Consider the following 23,598-nt stretch of genomic DNA (forward strand, 5'->3'; position numbering starts at 1 on the left):
GGTAGTGTGAAAGGGCTACACACTGCATGATTCCAACTGTACGACATTCTGGAAAAGACAAAACTGTAGGCACAATAAAAAGATCAGTGTTTGCCAGAGATTTGAAGCGAGGGAGGGATGAACAGGTAGAGCATGGAGGGTTTTTAGGGCAGAGAGACTGTAGTGGTGGATACATTTGTCCAAACCTATGAATGTACAACACCAAGAATGAATCCAGATTTAAACTGTGGACTCTGGGTGATAATGGTGTGTTAATGCAAGTTCATCAGTTGTAACAAAGGTACTATTTGGTCGGGGTCACTGATAATGGGGGAAGCTTTGAATGTATGTAGGGCAGGGGGTATTTGGGGAATCTCTGTACCTTCCTCTCAATTTTGCTGTGAACTTAAAACTGCTCTAAAAAAATAAGTCTTTTAAAGTCATTTACTACATATAAAGAGGAACAAATGAAATAATAAAAAACTGGCACTTTGTAGCTTCAGATTGAACTCGTTATACAGTTAATTAAACATGCAAGGAAGTGACTTCAAAGGCATGCTTGTCTAGGGGCGCCTGTGTGGCTCAGTCAGTTAAGTGTCAGACTTGGGCTCAGGTCATGATCTCACAGTTCATGAGTTTGAGCCCTGCGTCAGGCTCTGTGCTGACAGTACAGAGTCCGCTTCGGATTCTCTGTCTCTCTCTCTCTCTCTCTCTCTCTCTGCCCCTCGCCTGCTCTCTCTCTCTTTCTCTCTCAAAAATAAACATTTAAAATAAATAAATAAGGCATGCTTGTCTCATGATAATAGCATTGACTTCATGTGTAAACATGATTTATTTTATATTTAGATTTCTTTGCATCTAAATAGTTGCATCCACTATGCCTCTTCTTTTGGTATAAAATACCTTTATTCCAGGGTGCCTAGGCGGCTCTGTCGGTTAAGCGGCTGACTTCAGCTCAGGTCATGATCTCGCGGTCCGTGAGTTCGAGCCCCGCGTCAGGCTCTGTGCTGACAGCTCAGAGCCTGAAGCCTGTTTCAGATTCTGTGTCTCCCTCTCTCTGACCCTCCCCCGTTCATGCTCTGTCTCTCTCTGTCTCAAAAATAAATAAACGTTAAAAAAAATAAATGCCTTTATTCCAAAATCAGGAGAACTTGAACATGACATTCCCTTTGCTGTAGGTTGGCTGAATTTCTGGGGCTGGCTTGGGCCAGAAATGAAACCCCTGAAATTGTCTCATTTCTTTTTTTTTCTTTCCATCTCTTCCTTGTTGCTTCAGGATAGTGGGTCTTGAGGACCTCAGAGGCTCCTCAGGGCAAGGGGAGATGGCGGCCTCCGTAGCCCTCTACCAGGTCTCGGAACAGAAAGACCATCAGATTAACTGTCCTTTACAGAGTCCTACACAATTCAGTAGGTTATACTGAAGAGTATGGCCTCCTTGATGTGGATTCATGAAATTAGACCATTTCACCAGACATTTTTTTTTTCCTCTTTGCTTTGAACCTAACTACCCAGATGTGCTTTTGGCTGCCACAGCAGAAATCTCTGGAGTGGAGTGTCTTGAGCCCAGTGCTTAGTATTAGTTAGTAACATCCAGAGGCTAATCCACAATTCAGATGTACCCTTCATTCCTGGAATTTGCAGGAACGATCATAATGAAGGTACTAATGCACATCCTGGAGTACGGAGTACTTAAGACGGGGAGCTGTGGATGTCACCAGGCTAATCACCAGATTAAGTCACCCTGCTGGAACAGCCCCCCTTACATGAAGACCATTAGTATGTGAACAAGTGATAATATGTTCTAGACAGAATGTGACAAAATTAAGAAATGGAGAGATTGAATGCTTGCCTCCTTTTAAGACTTTATTAATATTCTCTACCTATAATAAATAACTATTATGAATATTCAGTTATAAAATGATGCATTCTCAAAGAAACTGGCTAAACATGATGAAATATTGTCTAAGACTTAGGTATCTTGATATCTTTTCCGTTAAAAATCACCATTGTCCGCGAAAAAAATGTAACATTATGTGTTAATAAATATCAGGTTATATTCTTAACGTATATACTTAGTTTTCTTGATTGATGGTTTTTTAAAGATTAAATATTGAATACGAATACTTTGTGGTGTTAAGTTGTCAGGTTAAGGTGAAGATTCCCCAAGCAATTCACAGACTGGGAAAAGTTCCTCAAAGGGAGGATTGAAGCTGATTTTGGAGCAAAAGTAATTACCGGCCCATGCTCCCCCCAGGGCTGGTCCCACAGAGGTTTTAATTGGGTTCTAGTTCAATAACGAAGATAATGGTTGTGGCTCATTGAAGGAGGCAGGATGGTAAAAGGATTAGACCCACTCCTCAGGGGATTTTAATAGGGTTTCACATCTTCCATCAACTGGTGCGTGCCAAGATTAGGATAAGAAAGAAAGGTGGTTTCATGGGGCAATATCTAATTAAAATATTAATTTGAAGACAGCTGGTATACCTGCCTCAGAGTTCAGGTGGTGGAGGAGAGTTTGTCCCTTTTTTTTTTTTTTCAACCGTACATTAAAACAGTCATTTTAATTCCAGTAAATGTTGAAACTTTTACTCTAGAACACTACCTGTGAAAATGATTTTTTACTGTTTTGATTACATCAAATCATTGAGCTTTATATTATTTTCTCATTTTAAGCATCAATACCATGCCAACATCAAAGTATTTTTGGTTATACCTATCTGTAGAATACCAGGTGATTTTAAAATCAAACAGAGGACAGAGAAGCTCACACATTACTTTCCTGAGACTGAATTTTATATTTGTCTGAACTTCCAAGTGGTACTGTGAAATTCAGGAAGTCGCCTTCAGGCAACTTCTAGAAAAGGGTTGTTACCTTATGTACGGTATGTCAGATTCCACACGATACTTTCTCTTGGTTATCATATAATTTGTGTTTATGTTTCTTATCTACGAAGTGGAATTTGGGGAAATTACTTTACACACAAGATATTCCCGATCGCTTTTTCTTTCCCCCCTTACTAGCTTTGACAGTATTCTTATATAGAAACAGTTACATCTCTTACCTGTAAACATTTGATAATGAGGCTGTCCACTCAGTAGCCATCATGTGCCAAGCCTGCTGAAGTGCCCTGTTGTTACAAGGCTAAAGCATGCTCTGTGCCTGCCTGAGACGGGACTTCTAGGTGGGGGGAACTGATTGCATTGCCGACTTAGGGTATCAACCAAGTTATTTAACCTCTCAGACCTACTTTCTTTTTTATTTGTCATTAAAAAACCCCCACAAATTATCAAGTAGGTATAAGTTTATATAATACTGCAATATATACAGCACTTTTAAAAATAATCATACATATCTAAGCATCTGTATGCTTAGCTAAATATTAAGGATGGTCATTTCAGAATGATGGAAACTCTTGGCGTACTCTGTTTTCTGTAATAACCATGTATCACCTTGGCGACAAGGAAAAGGACCAACTAGAAGTAGTTTGAATTGATTTTCCTCCTATGAAACAGGTTTCAGTGGAATGACCGAACTGTGAACGCGGTGCCTCTGCGCTCGGGCACTCCTCCTCTCCTCAACGGGTTCCTTCTCTTCCCACTCCCTGGTGGCGTGTGCGCGCTTCACCACCTTCTGGCACACGTTCTGCCAGGAACGCCGCTGGCTAACGTAGCCCGTCCCCACCAGGGCGAGACCCTTAGTCACGGACTTTGCTTCACTGATTTACTCCGAGCACCCAGAATGCTGCCTGGACACACGTAGGCTTCCAGTAAATATTTGCGGAGCAAACAAATGCCCGTTAATGACTCCTGCCCAGCAGGGGTGGCGGGGGGCAGAGTGGCATTCACTCAGTTACATTAGTGAACGAAGAAGTGAACTATATTCATATTCATTCCCACCTCTCTCAACAGTTTCCAGCCCCGTGGAAAATACTGGGTTTTGTCCAAGGAGGGGATGTGCGTGCTTTTCCATGTTTGTTTTCCTCTCTAGGTAATCTGCACGAGACTTCCAAAGTGCAGAGCACATTGATATTATCTTAACCCATGTTTATAAGTGATTGAAAAAATAGGATCCTATCTACCATGCCTGTGTTCTAGAGACAGTCTTGGGACAAAATGGGGTAAGGGGCAGAACGTGCCGTAAAGTGACTCGGTGCTCCCTGGTAGCAGTCCCCTGTTAATGTTACTACTGCTGCTTTAGTGATGAAAGTGTGACTGGAAAGTTGAGTGGCTCTCTTTGTATCAGAAGAATTCTAGAACAATTTAGGAGAAAAATCTTATTGTCGAGTTCATTCAAGTCACAGAAGGGTGTAGTGGAAAGAGAGTACATATATAACTTCTTATTTTATGTTTAATAAAAAACAAATTATATTTTATAGGAATAGATGTATATAGTAAGCATACGTATGTATATATTTATGATAAGAGAGACAGTGGTTTGCAGAGTTGTTACTATCATTAAGTAATACAGATATTCTGCAAGTTCTGAGCACCTGATTTGAAAAATGATGTCCATGATTCATTGCATATAGCCTCTTGATCTCAGTTCAGGAAATCCACAAAGCTTTGCCGGCCCTGGTGTCACTTGGAGGCCAGAATATGGAGCAGTATTAACTATCTTCTTTCTTTCAAAATGGTCATAGCATAATACTGCCCTTTTCCTTATCTTGATTGAGCCCTCAAGGGTAGTCTCTCCCCCTGGCCTCTGTCTGTTCCCACCTCCCTCCCTCCCTCCCTCCCTCCCTCCCGCTCTCTCTCTCTCTCTCACTCTCACTCTCATTCTCACACACACACACACACACACACACACACACACACACACACCCCTTTACTTCATATTCTCCTTTTCTCCTTTACCTCAGTCTTCCAAATTTTGCTCTTTTTCCCTAAATAAAATCTCTTTCTTTTAACCTCTTATCACGTCATTTGTGAGCCAAAAAAGGTTTTGGATCATGCCACAGTGGTATGCCACTGTACACATTTTAAGAAGAAGGAAATTCCTGCCTTTTCATATTAAATTTGTTACAATAAAGGGCTGCTGTAAATCTCTAAGTGCTCATCTGGAGAAAGGGCTGAAGCACAGGGAAAAGGAGAATTTACTTCCTATTTTCTACTGTTCTAATGGTTTGACTTGTTTATTTTACATTGCCCATATAGTACTTTCATATTTTCTTAAGTTATCCATATGGTGGTAGGGTTGATTGAAACTGTTTTTTTTTTTCAATTATAAATATATAAAAGTTCAGTTACAGATTAAAATCGGCACTCTAGGCCAGCCTGAGCATATGAGCACCATTGATAAGGTCATTATTTTTTTTCAGGTTCCTATACAGTAACTGACTTATAGATAAACTGTTGGATCACAATCTGTTTATAAACTGTAAAGAACTATGCTGTTAAAATAAACCAGTTTTCAAATTTTAACATGGAGACCTTCTGGATTATTTAGTGTCTGAACAGGAAGTAGGATATTATGGAAGTTGTGTACACAAGTCCATTTCCCACTTCTAGACTCTATAGGCAAATAATCTTCTGCCCATAGAGTGGTACCTACATAGTTCATGCAGCATGTCAGAAGCCTCGTTTAATAAGCAGAGACTACTTGGGGTGCCTGGGTGGCTCAAGTCTGTTGAGTGTCCGACTTTGGCTCAGGTCATGATCTCACAGTTGGTGAGCTCAAGTCCTGCATCAGGCTCTGTACTGACAGCTCGAAGCCTGGAGCCTGGTAAGGATTCTGTGTCTCCCGCTCTCTCTGCCCCTCCCCTGCTCATGCTCACTTTCTCTCTCTCTCCCTCTCTCTCCCTCTCTCTCCAAAATAAACATTAAAAAATATTTTAAAAAATACAAGCAGAGACTACTTGACCATGGAAAGCAAATGCTAACATATATGTAGTAAAAATTTAGTATATTTATATACTATACAAAGTGACCACGTATTGCACTGTATATCTTACATAATACATAGTAAACATTATATTATGCCTGCATTTCCCAAAGTTAAATATATTGTATTTCTCCTACCAGAGTGAAACTTTAATCATCTCTTCCTCCCTTACTATAATGATGTTAATATATAATTAAATAGCAGTAATCATTTCCCTGCCTTCTTAAATAGAGGCTTCCTTCAGGTTACCCGCATGCACAAAATTTACCTCTCTTACTGAACACAGTCCTGTTTCGTGATTGAAAATACAACAGATAACAGCCCAGGAATGGTGGTCCTGCTCTGGTAGGGCAGGACACTGCTGGCTATGGGTATGGTAGGATTGGTTTTTTTCTTTGGTGAATCAAGCTCTGGTTTGTTTGTTTGTCTGTTTGTTTGCATACACAGCTAAGGAGTGTTTAGCAACCACACGTGATAAAACACACACACACACACACACACACACACACACCCTCTCCCCCTCAGGGATGGGGACAGGCTGGTCACCAGCAGCTCTTCCCAGGGACAGCAACTTTGTGTTTTAGGAGCTAAAGTGCATCGTTTCCTATGCAGCCCCTGAAGCGCAACAATTCTCATTCCTTATTGAAAGGATTTATCACTATTGGCTTTAGAGAAAGAAAAGGCCCTCAGTTCACGTGTACAGTGCTCAGCCTGTACTTCTCTCCTTAAAAAAAGAAAAAAAAAAATGACAGAGGAAATGTTTACATCGATTTAATAGGCATTAGCTTTATTTTTCAAAACATTGTGTTTTAAAGCACAATAGACTTTGCAGTTGTTTATAAATTTGAAGTATTCATCAGTGTGAAATAATTGTTTATTTCCTTTCCCTATTTCCTCTTATCGGAAAAAAAAATACATTCGGTCTCCAGGCAAGATAAAATCCACTTTGCTAAGTTATTTGTCAGTTTTTATAAAGTGAGTTTAATATCACTGGGGCAGAGGTTTAGGATAGTCGCAGGATTAGCAAGGGAATATGACATATAATGTTTTTTTAGGTCATTGGGTTGCATTTGGTAAACTATCTTATGCTTGTTTAACCACTGAGCAGAAAGTGAGCCCTCCCTGTATTGTTCCATTCATATTACTCCGCACTCATTCAGAAGTCTCACACTTCCTTTGCCTGGCACATTAAAGGGGCAGTGTGGCATCTTTTGATAATGTGCAAAACAGCTTTCCTAGTCCACGCTCCTGAGGCAAAGCTAACCACTGAGGAGATGAACTGCTAGTCATCGGTCCCGAAATTAACCAGAAACTTGGTGTTATTTTCATTCTTAACAACTTTTCTTAAAATCTTAAAGTTTCCCCATCCCCCACCCCCACCCCCGCCACATACCCTCTACTTTTTAATGTTGATCAGGGAGAAAAAGGAAATATGAAAACATTAAAAACACACACACACAAACAGCCCTAAAGGAAGGGAACCATGCAAAACAATGAAAAACAGAGGAATGTGCTTTTTCTCTCCAGGATAATCTAGGAATACATGTTATAGACTATGATGTTAAACCTTTAATCCTGTGGCTTTATCTATCATCCCATTATATATTATTTTCTCCCTTATGAGAAAAGCAGTGATTATTATCACAGGTGACAAAACACAGAAATAAAAAACAAGCAGAGAGGTTACATTCAACCACTCTAAACAGGTTTCATATTTGCTTTCTTTGCTTTCATTCCCACACCAGAAGCCTGTGAACAGAGTGGGTGGGCACAAGCTGTCTTTCTCAGGTGCACATCCCCGAGATAGGACAGGTGAGCAGGTGCCGAGCTGATGAAAAGATAAACATTAAGTCATCCTCGGTGATATTTAGCTAGCTAGCTAGGGAAAGAATTCAGCAATGCCATTGTGCTACTGTTCAAATATTTACTACTTGAACCTGGAAAGGAAAAAAATGTTGCTGTCTTCATGTAGAATTTCTTGTCCCTTTCTTTCTTTAAACAGTGTTTCAAAGGTCTAAGAAGGCAGTTGTTTATCTTAGAAAGAAATATGAGCTTTGACTATGGAGTTTTCCAGGTATACTTACTGTGGGCTTCATTAAGCAAATGCAATTTAGCAATCTTGCATTTGGCAAAACATTCTTTTATGTTTCTTGACTGTTTATTTTAAGAGATGATTTACCAGCCGGGCAGATTAGAATGTTTACTATGTATGATGTATGTTTCATCCCTCACCGTGGCTCTTCGCCCTGGCGTAACCGCGCCGGATGTTGTGGATGTTCAGCATGGACATGACAGTTTGAGAAGAAATGGGAAGTCAGAGTGAGAAGATACTTAGGATATAGTCTGTCTTCCAAGCATTTGAACCTGTGCTGCCGTGTACTTTTTTTTTTAAAGTGCATCAGTGAACGAACAGCTTATTTTATGCACATCTATGAATTACTGAGCATTTGAAAAGAGCATACCACAGGAACCTCGTTAGGAAAAGAGGGAAACCTATGGGAGAATTAGCCCAGAAGGGCCAGTGCCTTCAAAGACAATTAGTTATGAGTTGTGTATTATACAGCAGGCCTTTCTGATGAGTGTTTGTTGTTCTCTGTTTCTGGATTCAAGCAACTCTCTGGTTGCAGTGAACTCAGAGCTGAGAGCACTCATTCATTGCGGCTTAGACTCAAGTAATAACTTGAGTCGTTTCCTCTCTGAAGGTAGGACAGCTAATGAGAAACACAGATCTGGAGCCAAGATCTATTCTAAGATTAAGATAAAGTATCCTAACAGAAAGCTGATGGTGAAATGAAAGATCGAGAATTCTTTCTGGGGCAAGGTCTCGAACCAGGTGAAATCAGCTCATTAAATAGTACCTTCTCTACCGTGTAAGCGTTGTGACGTAATGTCATTGTAATATGTAACGAGTAACCTATTTATACAACTTGTTTAAGCCTCCTTTAGACTATATATGTATGGTCCATATCAAGAAAAATCTCAGGGTGATTTTGGGTTTTGTATAAACAGTGCCCACATTTACATGGGAAAATGATCACTTGGGAAAGAAAAAGTGAGTTTTCAATATCCTGTTTTGGTTCAACCCTCTATGAAAAGTCTGTGAAACTATATAGCATCATAGCCCTGAGAACATGACCATCTCGTCATGGCATTTGCTGCAGCAAAATGCCCTGCGCGCCCGTCCCACGTGGGGTGGACCTTCACAGCCTGCTGCTGGAGCTAAGGGGCTGGGTGCTGAAGAACCCCAGACGCCTGAGGTTATGCCTACCCCATTCACCTAATGGCAAACCCTTCAGAGTCAAGCCCTCAGATTCTGAGAAACATTGAAGTCTGCTTTATTTAATTTCCTCCCATTTACCAAGAGTAACAATCTATTTTAGTAAATAAATTCAGGAAATTGGTAAAGCACTTTACTCCATCCGTTATGGATCAGTAATTAACATGATTGTCACGTTTTTCCTGGCTCCCGGGCTGCAGTCGCTTACGGCTTCCCTCTCATGCCTGCAACCAGTTTATAACATCCCCGGCAATGGGTGTTACTGAGTTTAAACCACTTACACAAACAACACAGCCTACACGTTTTGCAGAGAGGTACACTTCCTCTCCTTTATTAAATAAAGATTCCTAACTCAGAGATTGTGCTCTGTTGATTCTGGCATTCTTCTCAGATAATCCTTTTCGCTTTTCACCCACGACTACTTTACACCCTGGGACAGAATAAAAGAAATGATAATTCATTCAAAGGTAGGAGTCACCGTCTCTCCCCTGCGCTAATCAGTTGCCTGGGGTTTGTTGTTTGTCTCTTTTTCGGTTTTATGATTTTTTTTTTCTTTTTCTTTTTTTTTTTTTTTTTGGCCGTGAAAACTGAGCTGATCTTAATTAGCTTCCACCATTCACCAAATAAACATGATTTTTGTTTTCCTACCTTCATTAGCCACTGAGTGTTGTTTTCCATGATGTTCTCCAGCACTTGTAGCCTCTGCACGGAGTCGTCATAATCTAGTGGTGAGTCCCTCTGCACAGCGCTGGACGCGTAGGAGCTAGTCGAGCGACAGTTGTCTGTCTCCGGCAGGAGGAAAGTGTAGCTGCAGGACCCCTGCTGAACCTGATACTGCCTTTTCCCCATGCTGTCCATGCCTCTCCGAAAGTTGTTATAGGCTGCGGCTAGGACAAGATCACAGCTCAAAGTAAAGAAAACAAGCTGCCACATTCTTTCTTTCTTTCGGGAGTAAAGCAGCAGTTCAGCAAACTGGAAGGCACATAGGAATCCCACTCCTAAGCTGCCCTCTCAGAGGCAGGGCTCCGCTGCCATGGTGTAAGGTCCATCAGTGGGAGTCTCTTCCCTCCTTTTCTAGCAGGAACGTGATTGTTCACGCTGGTCTTCCCTCCCGTCCTGCAGTGAACTGTCAGATCGCAGTAGAAAGAATAACCCTGCTCACTCCTGAGGGCTGTCTTCCCCTTACAGATCAGAGTTAATGCTTCCTTGTTTCTCTTCCCTCAGGTTCTGGGTGTCAGGATCTGCATCAATCACTTTCCTTATAAGATAAGTTGATAAGAGCGGGCAGACATGTGTCGCGAGCTGCTCCGCCCTCCTGGCTTGCTTGTTATCTTCCTGTAGGGGGGTCACTAGCCAGGCAACAGGAAAAATCCGAGCATGTGTGTGCTGTCCAACCAGGGCTATATGCTGCAGAAACCCTCTGGGAAGCACGGATCAGCTACAGGACCCCTGGGTATTTGCAGAGGCACCACCCTAATTGAGTATTTCCTAGAGAGAGAAGTGGGTCTCTCATGTCTGAAACTGATTTCACAGTGCTAAGCTGGTAAAATATCTAGGGTAATAACTTTAAAGCACAATGAAAGTTCCTGTTTTTTCCTTTAGGAATAAAAATACTACAAATATGTCAGGACTTTGGTTTATTTTTGTTATTACAAACAAAGAGGAAGAAGAAGTCTCGCTCTTGTAAACGCTTTGCCTTTCCATAGGGAAAATAGTTTCGTTGGTCTTACTTGATTTTTGAACTCTAGCTACATGTACAGGATTTTCATTTGAAAACGGTTGGATGAGAAGATCTCGCTTTATTGGCTTGTGTTGGGGAAATCAGTTTCTGAGCTCTGACACTGAATCTTTTAAACAAAATAGCCACTTCAGTATTCAAACTAAAACATACTAGACAGATTAATGGTCCATCAGATTACAATACAGACAGAAATCAGAATTTCAGTTAAGATGCTGGTGAGAGAGGAACACAGACTTTTCCTGTTTTAGATCAGGTTTTGCTCAAATCCCATTATTTTGTCATGTTTTTTTTCCAGGACCGGTTCACTCAGCCCCACTCCATATTGGACTCAGGCAAATCACCTCTCCTTTTTAATTGAGCTCTCCTGTCCTTGTGTGTAAAATTCAAGGGTTGCCTTAGCTCCCAGGATTTTTCTATTTCAAGTCTATGGCTCTTTCAGTCCCCGGGGTGACTTCCTTTAATAACACAAACTTAATACTTTAGGGATTAATGCTATGCTAACCAGCCAGAGTGCACATAGGGAAAAAACTCGGAATCTTTGCCCACGGTCTGTTTCTATCTCAGGATTTGTGCGCAGGATTTGTTCTCCCCGTCCAGTGGCAGCCTATCGGCACAGCGACCTGATGGACCCGTCTACCCACAAAAGTCTGTTTCCGTCTGTATCGTGCACGATCCGCTTTCAGAGCATTCCAGAATTACGTTTTTAATTCTTGGGTGCTTGTGAAATTTGTATGGTGAATTCTGTTTTCCTGGAATGTGTGTTTTCAAGAGACCTAAATAGACCTTTAAAAACAGCCCTCCTACGCACTGGCTGGCTCCCCCCACATTACTTCTAGAGCTGCGGTTCTTGACCTGAGGTCCATGGACACAATTAATGGGGTCCATGAACTTCGGAGACAAAAACTATGTCTTTATTCTTCACCAAACTCTACCTGAAGTAGCCTCTCCTTTAACTGTGAATAGGTCCTAAGCAACAGTGATCAATACCTGTGGCTTTTTCATCAATAGAAATCTTAGCTGTTCTAGTTACAGTATCTCAAGCTGTCAGCTCAGCACTACATTGTCACCAGACTCATCCCTGGATCTTGTTACTTAACATCCGAATAAAGTAGCACATGTCATTTCCTGAGAAGGGATTCCCAGACCTCCCAGAGGGTTCTGTCACTCGGGAAGGCTAGAACTCATGCCCCAGGAGGGTCTTATAGCAGAAGAGATGGTTTGAGTCCACCACGATTCTGGTACATGGTTTCCACTGAAGGAAGAAATTAAAGAAAATGTACCCATTCAGGCGACTGACTGTAGGGGGAAGCAGATAGTCTCTGAAGAGCCCTGCGTAAGAACCCTGATTCTCCCAGACCTGAAGCTAACCACTGCTGACTTCTCCAGGCCTCCGCTTTTTCACAAAACAAAAGGATTCTTTCGCTGTAGTGCCTTTGAGGATTAAAACGATACAGACTAGTAATATTATTTAGGACTAGTACTTCCGTATTTGCTATTCATTGGAAATTAGTTGTTCCACTACTAACTATTATAGCTGTGTCATTCTCCCAACGTGAAGCAGAAACATCGGGCACACACTGCGTGTCCCCATTCGAAAAATCACTCATCTGTCTCCCAGGCAAGTAGGGTGGTTTAAAAAAGTAGCCACAGGAAGAGGCTATACCCCAAGTACTTCTCGTTTGCTCGTTTGTGTCAGAGCCCCTGCTGGGTGCTGGGGGTGGATGTTAATGCTCCCGAGCTGCAGAGACACAGCTAATGGGGTGAGGTAGACACCCATGAACGAATAGGGCCTGGTAGGAGGGACGGGGACGGCAATCCGAAGGGGGGTGTGGCTGCTGCAGGGGCACTGGCCCCACAGGCGGTGGCATGGATCCCTCCTTGTCTGCCCCTTCCAGCTCAGAATGTGCGTTGAGCAGCTCTTGGTAGGTTCCCAAATGGGAATTATTACCGGAGAGTTGTGGGGAAGCTCTACGTAGACCAGGAGACGGCAAAAGTGGTGTAAATGGGTCAGTCAGTAGTTCAGGCTCTGCGGGCGATCCTGCCTCCGCCACCACTTCTCAGCTCTGCCACGGTAGCGTGGAAGCCGCCGTGGACCATCCCTAGATGACAGAGCTTTATTCGTGCGCACCGGAATGTGAATTTCTTGTAATTTTCACGTGTCCTGAGATATTCTTCTCCGAATTGTTTTCAGCCATTTATAAAAGTGTAAAAATCATTCTTAGCTCCCTTTAGCTGTTTGATACAGAGCACAGGCTGTAGTTCCCCAGCCCCTGAGTTAGAACCTGGCGGAGTCTGTCCAGGGCAACGTGCCGTGGCAAGTGAGGCCACTCTAAATGCGTCGCCAGTGTAAACAGGCAGCCATCCCATGTCTCAGATCACAGCGTGGCTTCCTAAAGAATTGAGAAGCATGAGACCAGGCATGGGGGAAAGGGACTTCGGAGAAGGGCAGGAATATTTGACCAAAAGGAAAGTGCCGCTTTGAAGCTGGACCTAAAACACAAGGCAAGGACAGCTTGCTTGGAAACTAGACTCTGGTAGAGAGCAGACACCAGGCTCAGGCAGGGCCCAGTGCAGGCGACACAGCACAGCAGAGGCAGAACATGGTTGGAGCCGGGGCAGGGGACGTGCTCGTGGAGTCAGAACTGCACAATGGATTGTCCCAGTCGGTCACTGAGCAAATGCCGAGAGCATGTGCAAAGCCCCTGTGGCAACACAGGGGAGCCAGTAAGCCTCCTTCGAGGAGGAGGAAGAAGAGGAGGAGGAGAAGGAGTGGGGGGGGGAGGAGGGGGAGGAGGCAGATCTGGGTGGGGAGCCTCACGAAGGAGCACGATAACAGCTAACCCTCCTGCACTGGGCCACAGATAGCTGTGTGACAACTCCTACCCCAGCCTGGGGGACAGCAGGCCCAGCCCAGGCCCCCCTCTGCTCAAACGAGGCTGGACAGTGCTTCTCAGAACTGTTAACTGTTCATTTTCAAAGAGAATCTTGAGTTTTCTTCAGTGCCCTGCTGATAGGATAGCAAAGGCAGATGAAGCTATAAAATGGGAAATATTATTACAGCCTTCCCAAACGCTGCCTTCCTGCCCAACCACTTTTTTTTCCTAACAGTCCTGCCGAACAGCTGTGCGTGGTGCTATTTATTTTCTTAATAATGTTTGTTTTCTCCCCATACTGTATGTCATCAGCTGAGGTTTTGGAAGCTCCCATTTATTCTCTGTAGAGCTGTCTCGAGTTTTCCTTGCACTTTGCTATATAAATCAGATTTCACGGCACCAAGAACAACACTCTTACCTATTCCTCAAAGACAGAGGTCAGCATTACCAAGAACTCTGACGATGCTTTGGTTTGGCCTGCTGAACAAAAGCTCTAATGTGTGGGAAATGCCTGAGAATCTCCCCTTGTTGGTGGCCTCCCTGTCCCCTCCTGAAATGCAGGTCCGGGCAAACTGTAGACCGACTTCTGTCTGGATCTTGGAATCTGACCCACCACAGTCTTCCAGGGGTCCCAGGTCACCCAGAGCCATCTCAGAGGCTCTCAGACTTTAGGCTCTCTTTGAATGGTGTCTCAGGAACCCCACCACCAAAAAAAGCATGCTGGCTTTCCATCAGCACAAAATGGGGCAGCCCCCAAGCCACGGATGGCCAGATAGAAGTTTTGGGTAGGCCCATGTGACCTCTGCTGTTGTCCAGGGAGCCTGTTTAAGGTCCGGTATTGAACTCTGGATAGTTAAAATTGTTTCACAGACCAAGGTTTGGAAGTGGACACAGAATGGGCATTGCTTTCTGAACTGTTAAAATCCCAGTAGGTGTGCCTAGCCAATGTCTGTTCTGAGAACCCCATCCCTGATGGGAAAACACCTGGAAAGTACTCAGGTACTTACAGGCACACGGATGTCCCACATCTGTTGAACCTTTGAGCGCAAGGCTCCTGCCGTGCTGTCTGCACGGATCCTCCTGAGCTCACCTCATGCCTGCCGTGGTCACCATCGCCCTCACCAGAGCAGACCGCTTTTATCTCCCTGCTGCCTGCCCGCCTCGGGCATGGAGACGGGGGCGGGCTGCTTGGCCAGTGTGGCCTTCACTGGAAACTGGAAAGTGTTATGTTGCTACAGGGGGGACTCTCAGTACTGAAATACCTTAAGAAATGAAGCTGGGACACTCTGTTTTGATTTTGGACCGTTTGTAGACAGTCAGGCACACTCAAGACACTCAGGCGCCTGCCTGGCATGCTAGGGACATCTTGTCCATCTCCCTCCTCTCCCTGGCTTTTTAAAAATTGGCTGAATAAAATCAGTCCACATGTTTATGTACAATTTAATGTTCGGTGCACAGGGAAAACCATTAGAAAGTTCACTGGACGTAAAATTGTTGTTAGAGAAAGTTATTTTTGCTACTTTTATTTCCAAATTGTATAGGATAATGAATGAGGGCTGAAGATGTGGCCACAGCTAGAAGAAACAAAGGATGGATGGATGGATGGATGGATGGATGAATGGATGGATGGGTGGATGGAAGGAAGGAAGGAAGGAAGGAAGGAAGGAAGGAAGGAAGAAAATTAGTATTTCAGCTTTCCAAAAGCACACTCCCTCTAGAGTGATTTCTTTGTAAGTGTCACAGAAGACCTCTATTTCTACTCAATTTGAATACATGTTGTATTGGACCTGAACTACCAATGGACTCTAGAGCCACTTGCAAAAACTATGGTGATGCCTCTCTCTCTCAAGCTGCTAATCATGCTATTACAGCTTGTACTTGACAGGCTGTGAAAGATAATTCCCAGTCATGAGATTTGAAAAAGGTTCCAAAGAAAAGGCCCCTTACAGGTTACCATAAAGACAGAAGGAAGGGGAAAAAAAGTGTACGTGCGCACACCGTGCACCCGTGGAAGATAACTCTTGTCCCCCCAGATACAGAAATCAAGGCACACTGAAGTGAGATGGTAAGAACCACACCAGCCCAGTGCATCTCTGTGCCCTTCTTCTCCGTTAATGGTGATGCGTGTAAGGAGAATTTAAAGCAATAGTTTTTAACCTCGGTTTTACCATGACAAAACTTGAACGTCTTTGGAGGGCCATTTCCTACTGGCTGTCACCTCTGTGCGGCACAAACACACATCCCCAGTGAACAGACTCTGTTTCACTGCCATCGACCGTTTGTAGCCTTTGGTCATCTTGAGCTGGGTCCTGTGTGGATCCCCGCCATGTGCCTGCCTCAGTATCCAGGACCTGTGGTATTCGTAAGCAGGGAAAGTCGCCTCGGAAGTGCGCACGTCGGTTTGGACTTAAAGTCAAATTGTGTTAACTAGCTGAGGATAGAATCTCTAGAAATCCCACTGATTATCTAACTGCATCAGTTAAACTTGATATATATTCTTGCTACATTCTCAATTTCCTGGCTTTGACAGCCTTTTTCTCCTGTCTTTGGCTCGCTAGTTTCATCCAATGTAAGAAGCTAGCAGACGATGATGTACCTTGTAGAACACACACAGTTCTGAAATGAAGTATGATGCCTAGTTTAGCACAATTTCCTGTCCCAGTTGCAATTAAATGGAGATAGCATGTGACATAAAAAAGCTGGCCCATTGTATTTAGAGAACAAATTAAATGTCACCCACTTAGAATGGGGCATAGGCTGTGTAGAATTCACCTTTGTGGAAGGTGAGGGAATGTATATTTTGTTAAAATAAAGATCTCCCTGCCAGAGGAGGAGAAAAAGCCCTTTGCCAGATGTGTTTTCAGGCAATTTCCTTTCCTGGGAAACAGCCATTTCCCCTGCATTACCAGTCCTGTTTTCATTCGCGACGCAGCCGGAATGAGTGCGGGGACCAAAGGGCAGAGGCCTAGATAGCATCAGCCTTATCTGTGACAATTATCTGTCTTCTTGCAGCTGCCTCACTTTTGTTTGACCAAGAGCCATGGGGGCTCTTGGCTAGAGGGTTATATTGATGGAAGAATCCGAGTTAATCGTATGAGAAAAATCCCTTTCACGTGACTTCTCAGGTGGATGTCGTTCTTACTCAGCTTAGTTCAATTAAAAAGGTACCAAGACTCATTCATTCTAGCTTATCTGAGAATTTGCTCTGAAATGACATCTGAAAGACATTTGGAGAGAACAGACTGTTTTTTAAGGAAACTTAAAAGATTTCTGACTCTTTTATAGTTTGTAGTGCCATGAACCAGCACAGCATCTGCTGAAGCATGCTTGTTTTTTTAAAGCCACATTGTCTATTCTATGTAGCCTTAAAGATCGAAAGGAAAAGCTTTTTATTTATTAGAAACTTGGAAAATATCCAAGTAACTATTTTTTTTTAAGATTTCATCATAAATTCCCTGAATTTTTAGGAATATTTTAGTTTATGTAATTCTCCTGTTATATAAAGTTATCTCAAATGCTGTTTGATTTTAAAATATTTTCATTCTCTAATATTTTTATGGAATATTTTATCTCCCCATCAAAAAAAAATGCCCAAAAGGTCAAGATACCAAGTCATAACTTTAAAAAGGCAGTGGATAAAATTCTAAAACAATAGATGAGTGCATTAGCCTGATAATATTTTTGCCGGTAATTCTATGTCCTGTTTTCTCCCCGCAGAAAAAAAAAATGCTAAACATTTTCTTTCAGCAGATTGATGTCAATGGTTACTGTTAAACCCATGACCAATACAAAGTCAATAAAATCTTTCCTTTGACTAACACAGTGGTTCACGAGAGATTTTGAGGTGGGCTTATAATTCTGCATTAAATGTTCCTAAATTCATTTAAACAAGGTTTTAGGGAATTCAAATTCTGTGCTTGTGAAAAATGTGCCTGGTCTCTTTGTCATGGCCATTCTACTAAAGAAGTATATAAATTTGTCTCAGAATGAATTTTCCTTTGAAAGTGGCTTAATGCCATCTTGATTAATCTTTGTTTAATCTAAATTTATAAAAATTTTTATCTTAATTATGAGAAACCTTTTAAAATAAGAGATAAAAATGTCATATGTGCTATTTACATGAAGATATATTATCTCTCTCGGTTATAGGTTAACATAAATAAAATTGCTTATGTCAAAGAAGTAAAAAAATAACAGCACATGACCCCCTTTTGGTATTCCTGTCTGCCTAACGGACTTGATATAAAAAAATCTTCCTGTGGGAAATTAGGGTTGATTATGGAGTTACATGTATAAAAACTCATTTTTGAAGAATTATATATAGTTTCTAAAGAATTACATTAGAAGTATAAGAAATAGTTATGCATAAAAGGAAGCGATGTTTGCATTCAAGTATATAAAAATACTCCATTGCCATTCTTGTTTCCTTGGTCAATTTAAGTATGGTTGTCTACTGATGATTTAAGTCTTTCCTAAAAAATCTGATATGTATATGCTCCACTTTTTGTCTTAAACCCTATGTCAGTTTCTTTGGGGCTCTATTAATAATAAACTATACTTCCCAAAATATTTTATTTTAAGGAAAGGGTCTAAATTCAAAGAAAGACTGATACAAAAGAAAAAAATGAAAGGAAGAAAATTGTACAAAGCCTATAGCAACAGAACATTTATAGCAAGGTTAAGGTGCCTAGTTCCTGGCATCTGTTTCCCTCAAGGAAAAAAAAATTATATGTGTGTGTGTGTGTGTGTATATATATATATATATATATATATATATATATATATAATATTTATATAAATATTCTAGTAGAATATTTACAAAAGAGAAATACTGTTTACCTTTCCTCAAAATCCTGATGCATATTTCAGTGATCTTTTTTATTTATTGGTCAAAAAGTCCTGCTTGACTACAATAAAAATTAAAACAGAACCTGTTAGAGATGGTGTCTATATGAGAATACAAGTACCAGATCCACTTGTAATACCTGCTCCCTCTACTGGCCTCATAACAGATAACAGGGAAAACCATCCATGTTTTATTAAGATTATTTATAGGAATGACATGCGATATAGGGCATAAATATCATTAGCAACTAGTATACAACCCAGCATGCTTTCAGTATAGTTTTAATGCAAGAGAACACCACACCATATGCAGAAATTGCACACCTACTTACACGTGTGTGTGTGTGTGTGTTGTATGTATGTGCACATAGTGAAAAAAACATTTTTAAGCACTTGTTTACCACACACAGAGTCTGGAGCCATTTCAGTATCCTCTGGTGATCAGGTTACTACCCAAATGAGTTAAGCCTGTGCCATTGCAACAGTCAAAACACTAGAGTTTTGTGTTTGTCTCTGTTACGAGGTGAGTTTAGAGACCTGATCGTTGTAGCAATTTTTTACAGTCTGACGAGGTAAACCCACCTTCCAGGACACAGGGACAGTGCTGTGACCCCGCCCTGGTGGTTCTGGGGCGGGGGGAGTACTGAGCAGGAGCACCACACGGGAAGGCTCCAGAATAGAGATGCGGCCTGAGTCAACAGCCAAGAATACTTTCAAGGACTGTCTAGATCCAAATGTTTCACTTATTTAAAAAGGACCTTCAGGGCACCCGGGTGGCTCCGTTGGTTAAGCATGTGACTTGATTTTGGCTCAGGTCATGATCTCGTGGTTGTGAAATCGATCCCCGTGTTGGGCTCTGCACTGGGCCTAGAGCCTGCTTGGGATTCTCTCCCTCTGCGTCTACCCCTCCCCCAGCTCATCCTCCCTCTCTCCCTTTCCCTCTCCCTTTCAAATTAATTAATTAACGAAAAAGAACCTTTTCATCCCTCCTCCAACATAGAGACCAAAATTGAAGGATTACATTCCAGGCAAAGAAAAAGCATGTGTAATTAAAGTATGAGACCGGGCAACTGAAGAGTAATTATGTAATCCAGCAGAGTGCAGGGAAGGCATGAGCCTGGAGATCCCATCTTTCTAGCTCCCGAGGAGTCCGACTCAGGCATTTGGAATTTACCCTGAGGGAGCCTGAAGCCAAGGAAGGGAGTGTTTTGGGGAGGGAGGGAGCAGACTAGTCTGAAAGGCCCCTGCGGTGTTGTATGGAGGAGAGGTTGGAAGAGAGTAGGATCAAAGGAGAAAGTGCAGAGTCGTGCAGGTCTGATGTCATGGAATCGTGAACTAAACATCACCCTGGTGCTCGAGGAGACTTCACATGGACAATCAGTAGGACTTCTAGATGGACAGGCTATGGGGATTCCAGGAAGGGGATTGGTTTGGTATTGGGGTTGACTATTCCACTTAAAATGATTAAAAACGCTGGATAAAATAATTTAAAAACTACTTGAGGAGCGCCTGGGTGGCTCAGCTAGGCGGCTGACTTTGACTCAGGTCATGATCTCACAGCTCGTGGGTTCGAGCCCTGCCTTGGTCTCTGAGCTGAGAGCTCAGAGCCTGGAGCCTGCTTCGGATTCTGTGTCTCCCTCTTTTTTTCCCTGCCCCCACCCCTGCGCATGCTCGCTCTCTCTCTCTCTCTCTCTCTCTCTCTCAAAAATAAATAAACATTAAAAAAAACTATTTGAAAGGCATCAGTGAAATGACAAGATGATAGACAGTATCAGGTCCAAATGTAAGTGGAAGCAGGAACCAAGTGAATCGAGTGGAATAGTAAACAGATTTGCCTTCAAAGCATTTGGCAAATGGGAAATTGAGCCTCCCTTTACAAGGCCAGGAGGTGGGGTGAGGAGACAAGGGCCCCACCAGGCAGCGGAGAGTTTGAAAGGCACCCCCTCCATGGAGGTGGTGCCCCAGAGGACTCGGCCCGAAATGCCTGGCGCAGAGATAAACCTATCCATGCTCCCTGACGTTAAATGCTCTGAAAGAGGAATCGCACCCCTGAGGATCACAGCCACAGGATCACCCATTTTAGTTTTACAGAGCAAATTAGGTGGCTGGGAAAAAAACTCAAGTCACGCTGAATTTTTCTAAAGTGGTCCCATGCTACTGCTATCAACCCTTCCCTATCAACCTATCAACCATTTCCCCATATCAACCTATCAAACATTTCAACCATATCAGTGCTATCAACCATTTCCCACATGTGTGGCAAATGTGAGTCCTTTCTAAAAGAATGCACCTTCATCATAGGTCTCAAAAGATTCCTACAGATAATTTCCCAAGGAAAATGAGTACCTCACAGACAAGAATCAGTGAACACATAAGAAAACATAGTCTTGTTAGCAAAAGTCAGCGGAAAGAAGAAATGGCCAAAGCAGACCCGCACGTACTTTCTAAATGGCACCCATCGCCACACTTTATGAAATAACCATCCTTCCTCACTGTACTAATTTCTTCAGGCTGCCGTAACACAGTACTGCAAACTGGGTAGCCTAAAACAGCAGCAAATGTATTGTCTCACAGAACTGGAAGCTGGAAGTGTGAAAAGCGGGTGTTGGCACGCTCCCTCTGAAACCCGTGTGGGAACACTTCCTTGCCTCTGCATAGCTAATAGTGGTTTGCGGGTGACCTTTGGTATTCTTCAGGTTGTAACTGCATAGCTCCATTCTCTGCCTTTGTCATCATATGTCAGTCACCTGTGGGTGTCCCTGTATTTTTATGTCCCTCTCTTCCTATGAGGGCACCAGTCATACTGGATTGGGAGCCCACCCTACTCCCTGATGACCTCAGCTTAACTAGTTCCATCTGCAACCATCCTGCTTCCAAAGAAGGCCGCCTTTGGAGTACTGGAGGTTAAGACTTACATCTGTGGGGGCAGAGCATAGTTCTACCCATAACACTTACCATGCTTCATTTACATGCTTAAAGATACAAAATTTTGAAAACACCTAAAGGATCCTAACACTAAAGAAGAAAAACTCTGGTAGATTTATAAAGAAAACTTAATGAAGTAGCAGAAAATACGATCACTGAAATTCATAGTTCAAAGATCAAAACGATTAGACGCATCTGAAGAGAGACTCACTGAGTTGAAAGATAAGTCAGGGAAGCCGTGTGAGAGCACAGTGTGGAGAGACAAGAGGTGGACCCTGAGAAAGAAGGTGAAGACCTGAAGGGTAGAATTTCAAGAGGAGTATAACAAGAGAGAGACCAGGGCAGGAAGATTTGCAGATTTCCCTCAAACGATGAAGGTACACATTCCAAAAAAAACAGAGTGACCAACAGGGTAATAACAAGAGTGAATAAAGGAGTAAAAGGGAAGAGTCAAGAATAAAAGACCCTCTGGCTTCTGGCCGAGCAGCTGGCTGGCTGGTGACCCTTGGGAGCCCAGGAAGAAAGGCAAATAGAAAGGTGATGGGTGTACCTTCATCCATGTTCAGCTGTCATTGGTTACAAAACATCCAGGCAGAGTTTTCCTATTGACAGTGTGTGGGTCTGATGCCCAAGAGACTGATCTGAGCTGGGAAAGAGCAAGACCTAATTTTCGTGATCAAGATCAGTGCCAGCTTTGTTAATTAACTTTGTAATAAATGGCAAAGGCTAGTAATGAAAAACAACAGCTATGTAAATTACATAAATCTTAACAACCCAGGATCTTCTAGATAAAGTTAAGTAGCAGAGTGCCTTCATCAACCTTGACCCTTGGCCACAATTTCAGTGATGCAGGCTCTGTGGATTGTGGCATATATCTTGTGTCCTATTCTCTAGATTTCTGCTCTAGAGGAAGTAGATAGTAATGGTAAATTAAGAAGACCCAGGCTGGTCAGGATAAAATTACTTCATAGTGTCTCTGAGATGCTTCAAGTGGTTGAAAATAAAATCTGCAAGATCTAATTATTATCATGGTAAGTTTTTTAAAGATGTTTATTATTTTGGAGAAAAGAGAGAGCGAGTGAGTGGGGAAGGGGCAGAGAGAGAGGGAGAGAGAAGAATCCCAAGCAGCCTCTGCACTGCCAATGCAAAGCCCGACACGGGGCTCGCTCTCACAAACAGTGAGATCGTGACCTGACCCGAATCAAGAGTTAGATGTGTAACCCACTGAGCCAGCCAGGTGCCCCCCACAAGCTAACTTTATAAATTTATGAATTTATAAACTTTATAAATTTCTTTGAGGGCCTTTGAATTGTGTCCCCTGGAAGGGGAGTTAGGAAGCCCTAACTCCCAGAACCTCAGAATCAGGTCTTATTTGGAAATAGGGTCATTGGGCATATAATTAGTTACAGTTCATGTTAGTTAAATTTCACTCGTGACTCCACACTGTTAGAAGGGTGCGTCCTAATCTAGTATGACCAGTATCCTTATGAAAAGGGGAAATTTGGACAGAGGCACACATACAGGGTGGATACCACGTGCAGACGAAGGCTGAGATCAGGCTGATGCTTCTACGAGCCAAGAACCACGGGAAGCTGGGAGGGAGTCCTGGAACATTCTCCCTCCAGCCTGTAGACACTGTGATCTTAGACTTTCAGCCTCCAGAGCTGTGACCAAAGACATTTTGGTTGTTGGAACCATTCAGTGTGCAGCCCTTTGTTACAGCTGCCCTAGCAAACTAATACAGCTTCCCCCAGAATTAGTATTGGCAAGGATATTAAAATACGTTGCTGGCTTGTAGTATCCAGCAAATACTCTAACCATTTGGTTGTGTGCTCGCTGTTTAACCTAAGGAGGAAAAATCCAGGCAGCTCAAGTATTTCAATAATGGTGATAACCATGCAAGGCTTCATTTTGCAAGTTAAAACCAAACGCTCTTTAATGGCAGCTGCCCTTGAATCACTCTGTTCTCCTTCATGAAGGCTCAGCTTAAATGTCACTCCCTCCAGGAAGCCTCCCTGCAGGACGGCCTCCAGAAAGGCCCCTGGCACCTGTCCATTCTTCCATTATGGTGGATAAT

At 42.6% G+C, this 23,598-nt stretch overlaps 2 protein-coding genes across 5 annotated transcripts in view; one reads left to right on the forward strand and one right to left on the reverse strand.

Annotated features, from left to right (window-relative positions):
- Positions 1–10,549, reverse strand: part of ANGPT2 (angiopoietin 2) — a 60,923-nt gene extending 50,374 nt beyond the window's left edge. Inside the window, exon 1 of one of the 2 annotated variants that reach the window (XM_019428040.2) lies at positions 9,786–10,549. In XM_019428040.2, the coding sequence (XP_019283585.1) occupies positions 9,786–10,070 (285 nt within the window). In that variant the 5' untranslated portion in view covers positions 10,071–10,549. The remainder of the gene's footprint in view (positions 1–9,785) is intronic. The other variant, XM_019428039.2, reaches the window with a different exon arrangement.
- MCPH1 (microcephalin 1) overlaps positions 1–23,598 on the forward strand; it is a 276,405-nt gene that overhangs the window by 185,675 nt on the left and 67,132 nt on the right. The window lies entirely within an intron of this gene.

The sequence above is a fragment of the Panthera pardus genome, unplaced genomic scaffold (genome assembly GCF_024362965.1).
Source record: "Panthera pardus isolate Hobbes unplaced genomic scaffold, ASM2436296v1 HiC_scaffold_13, whole genome shotgun sequence".
Taxonomy (NCBI): domain Eukaryota; kingdom Metazoa; phylum Chordata; class Mammalia; order Carnivora; family Felidae; genus Panthera; species Panthera pardus.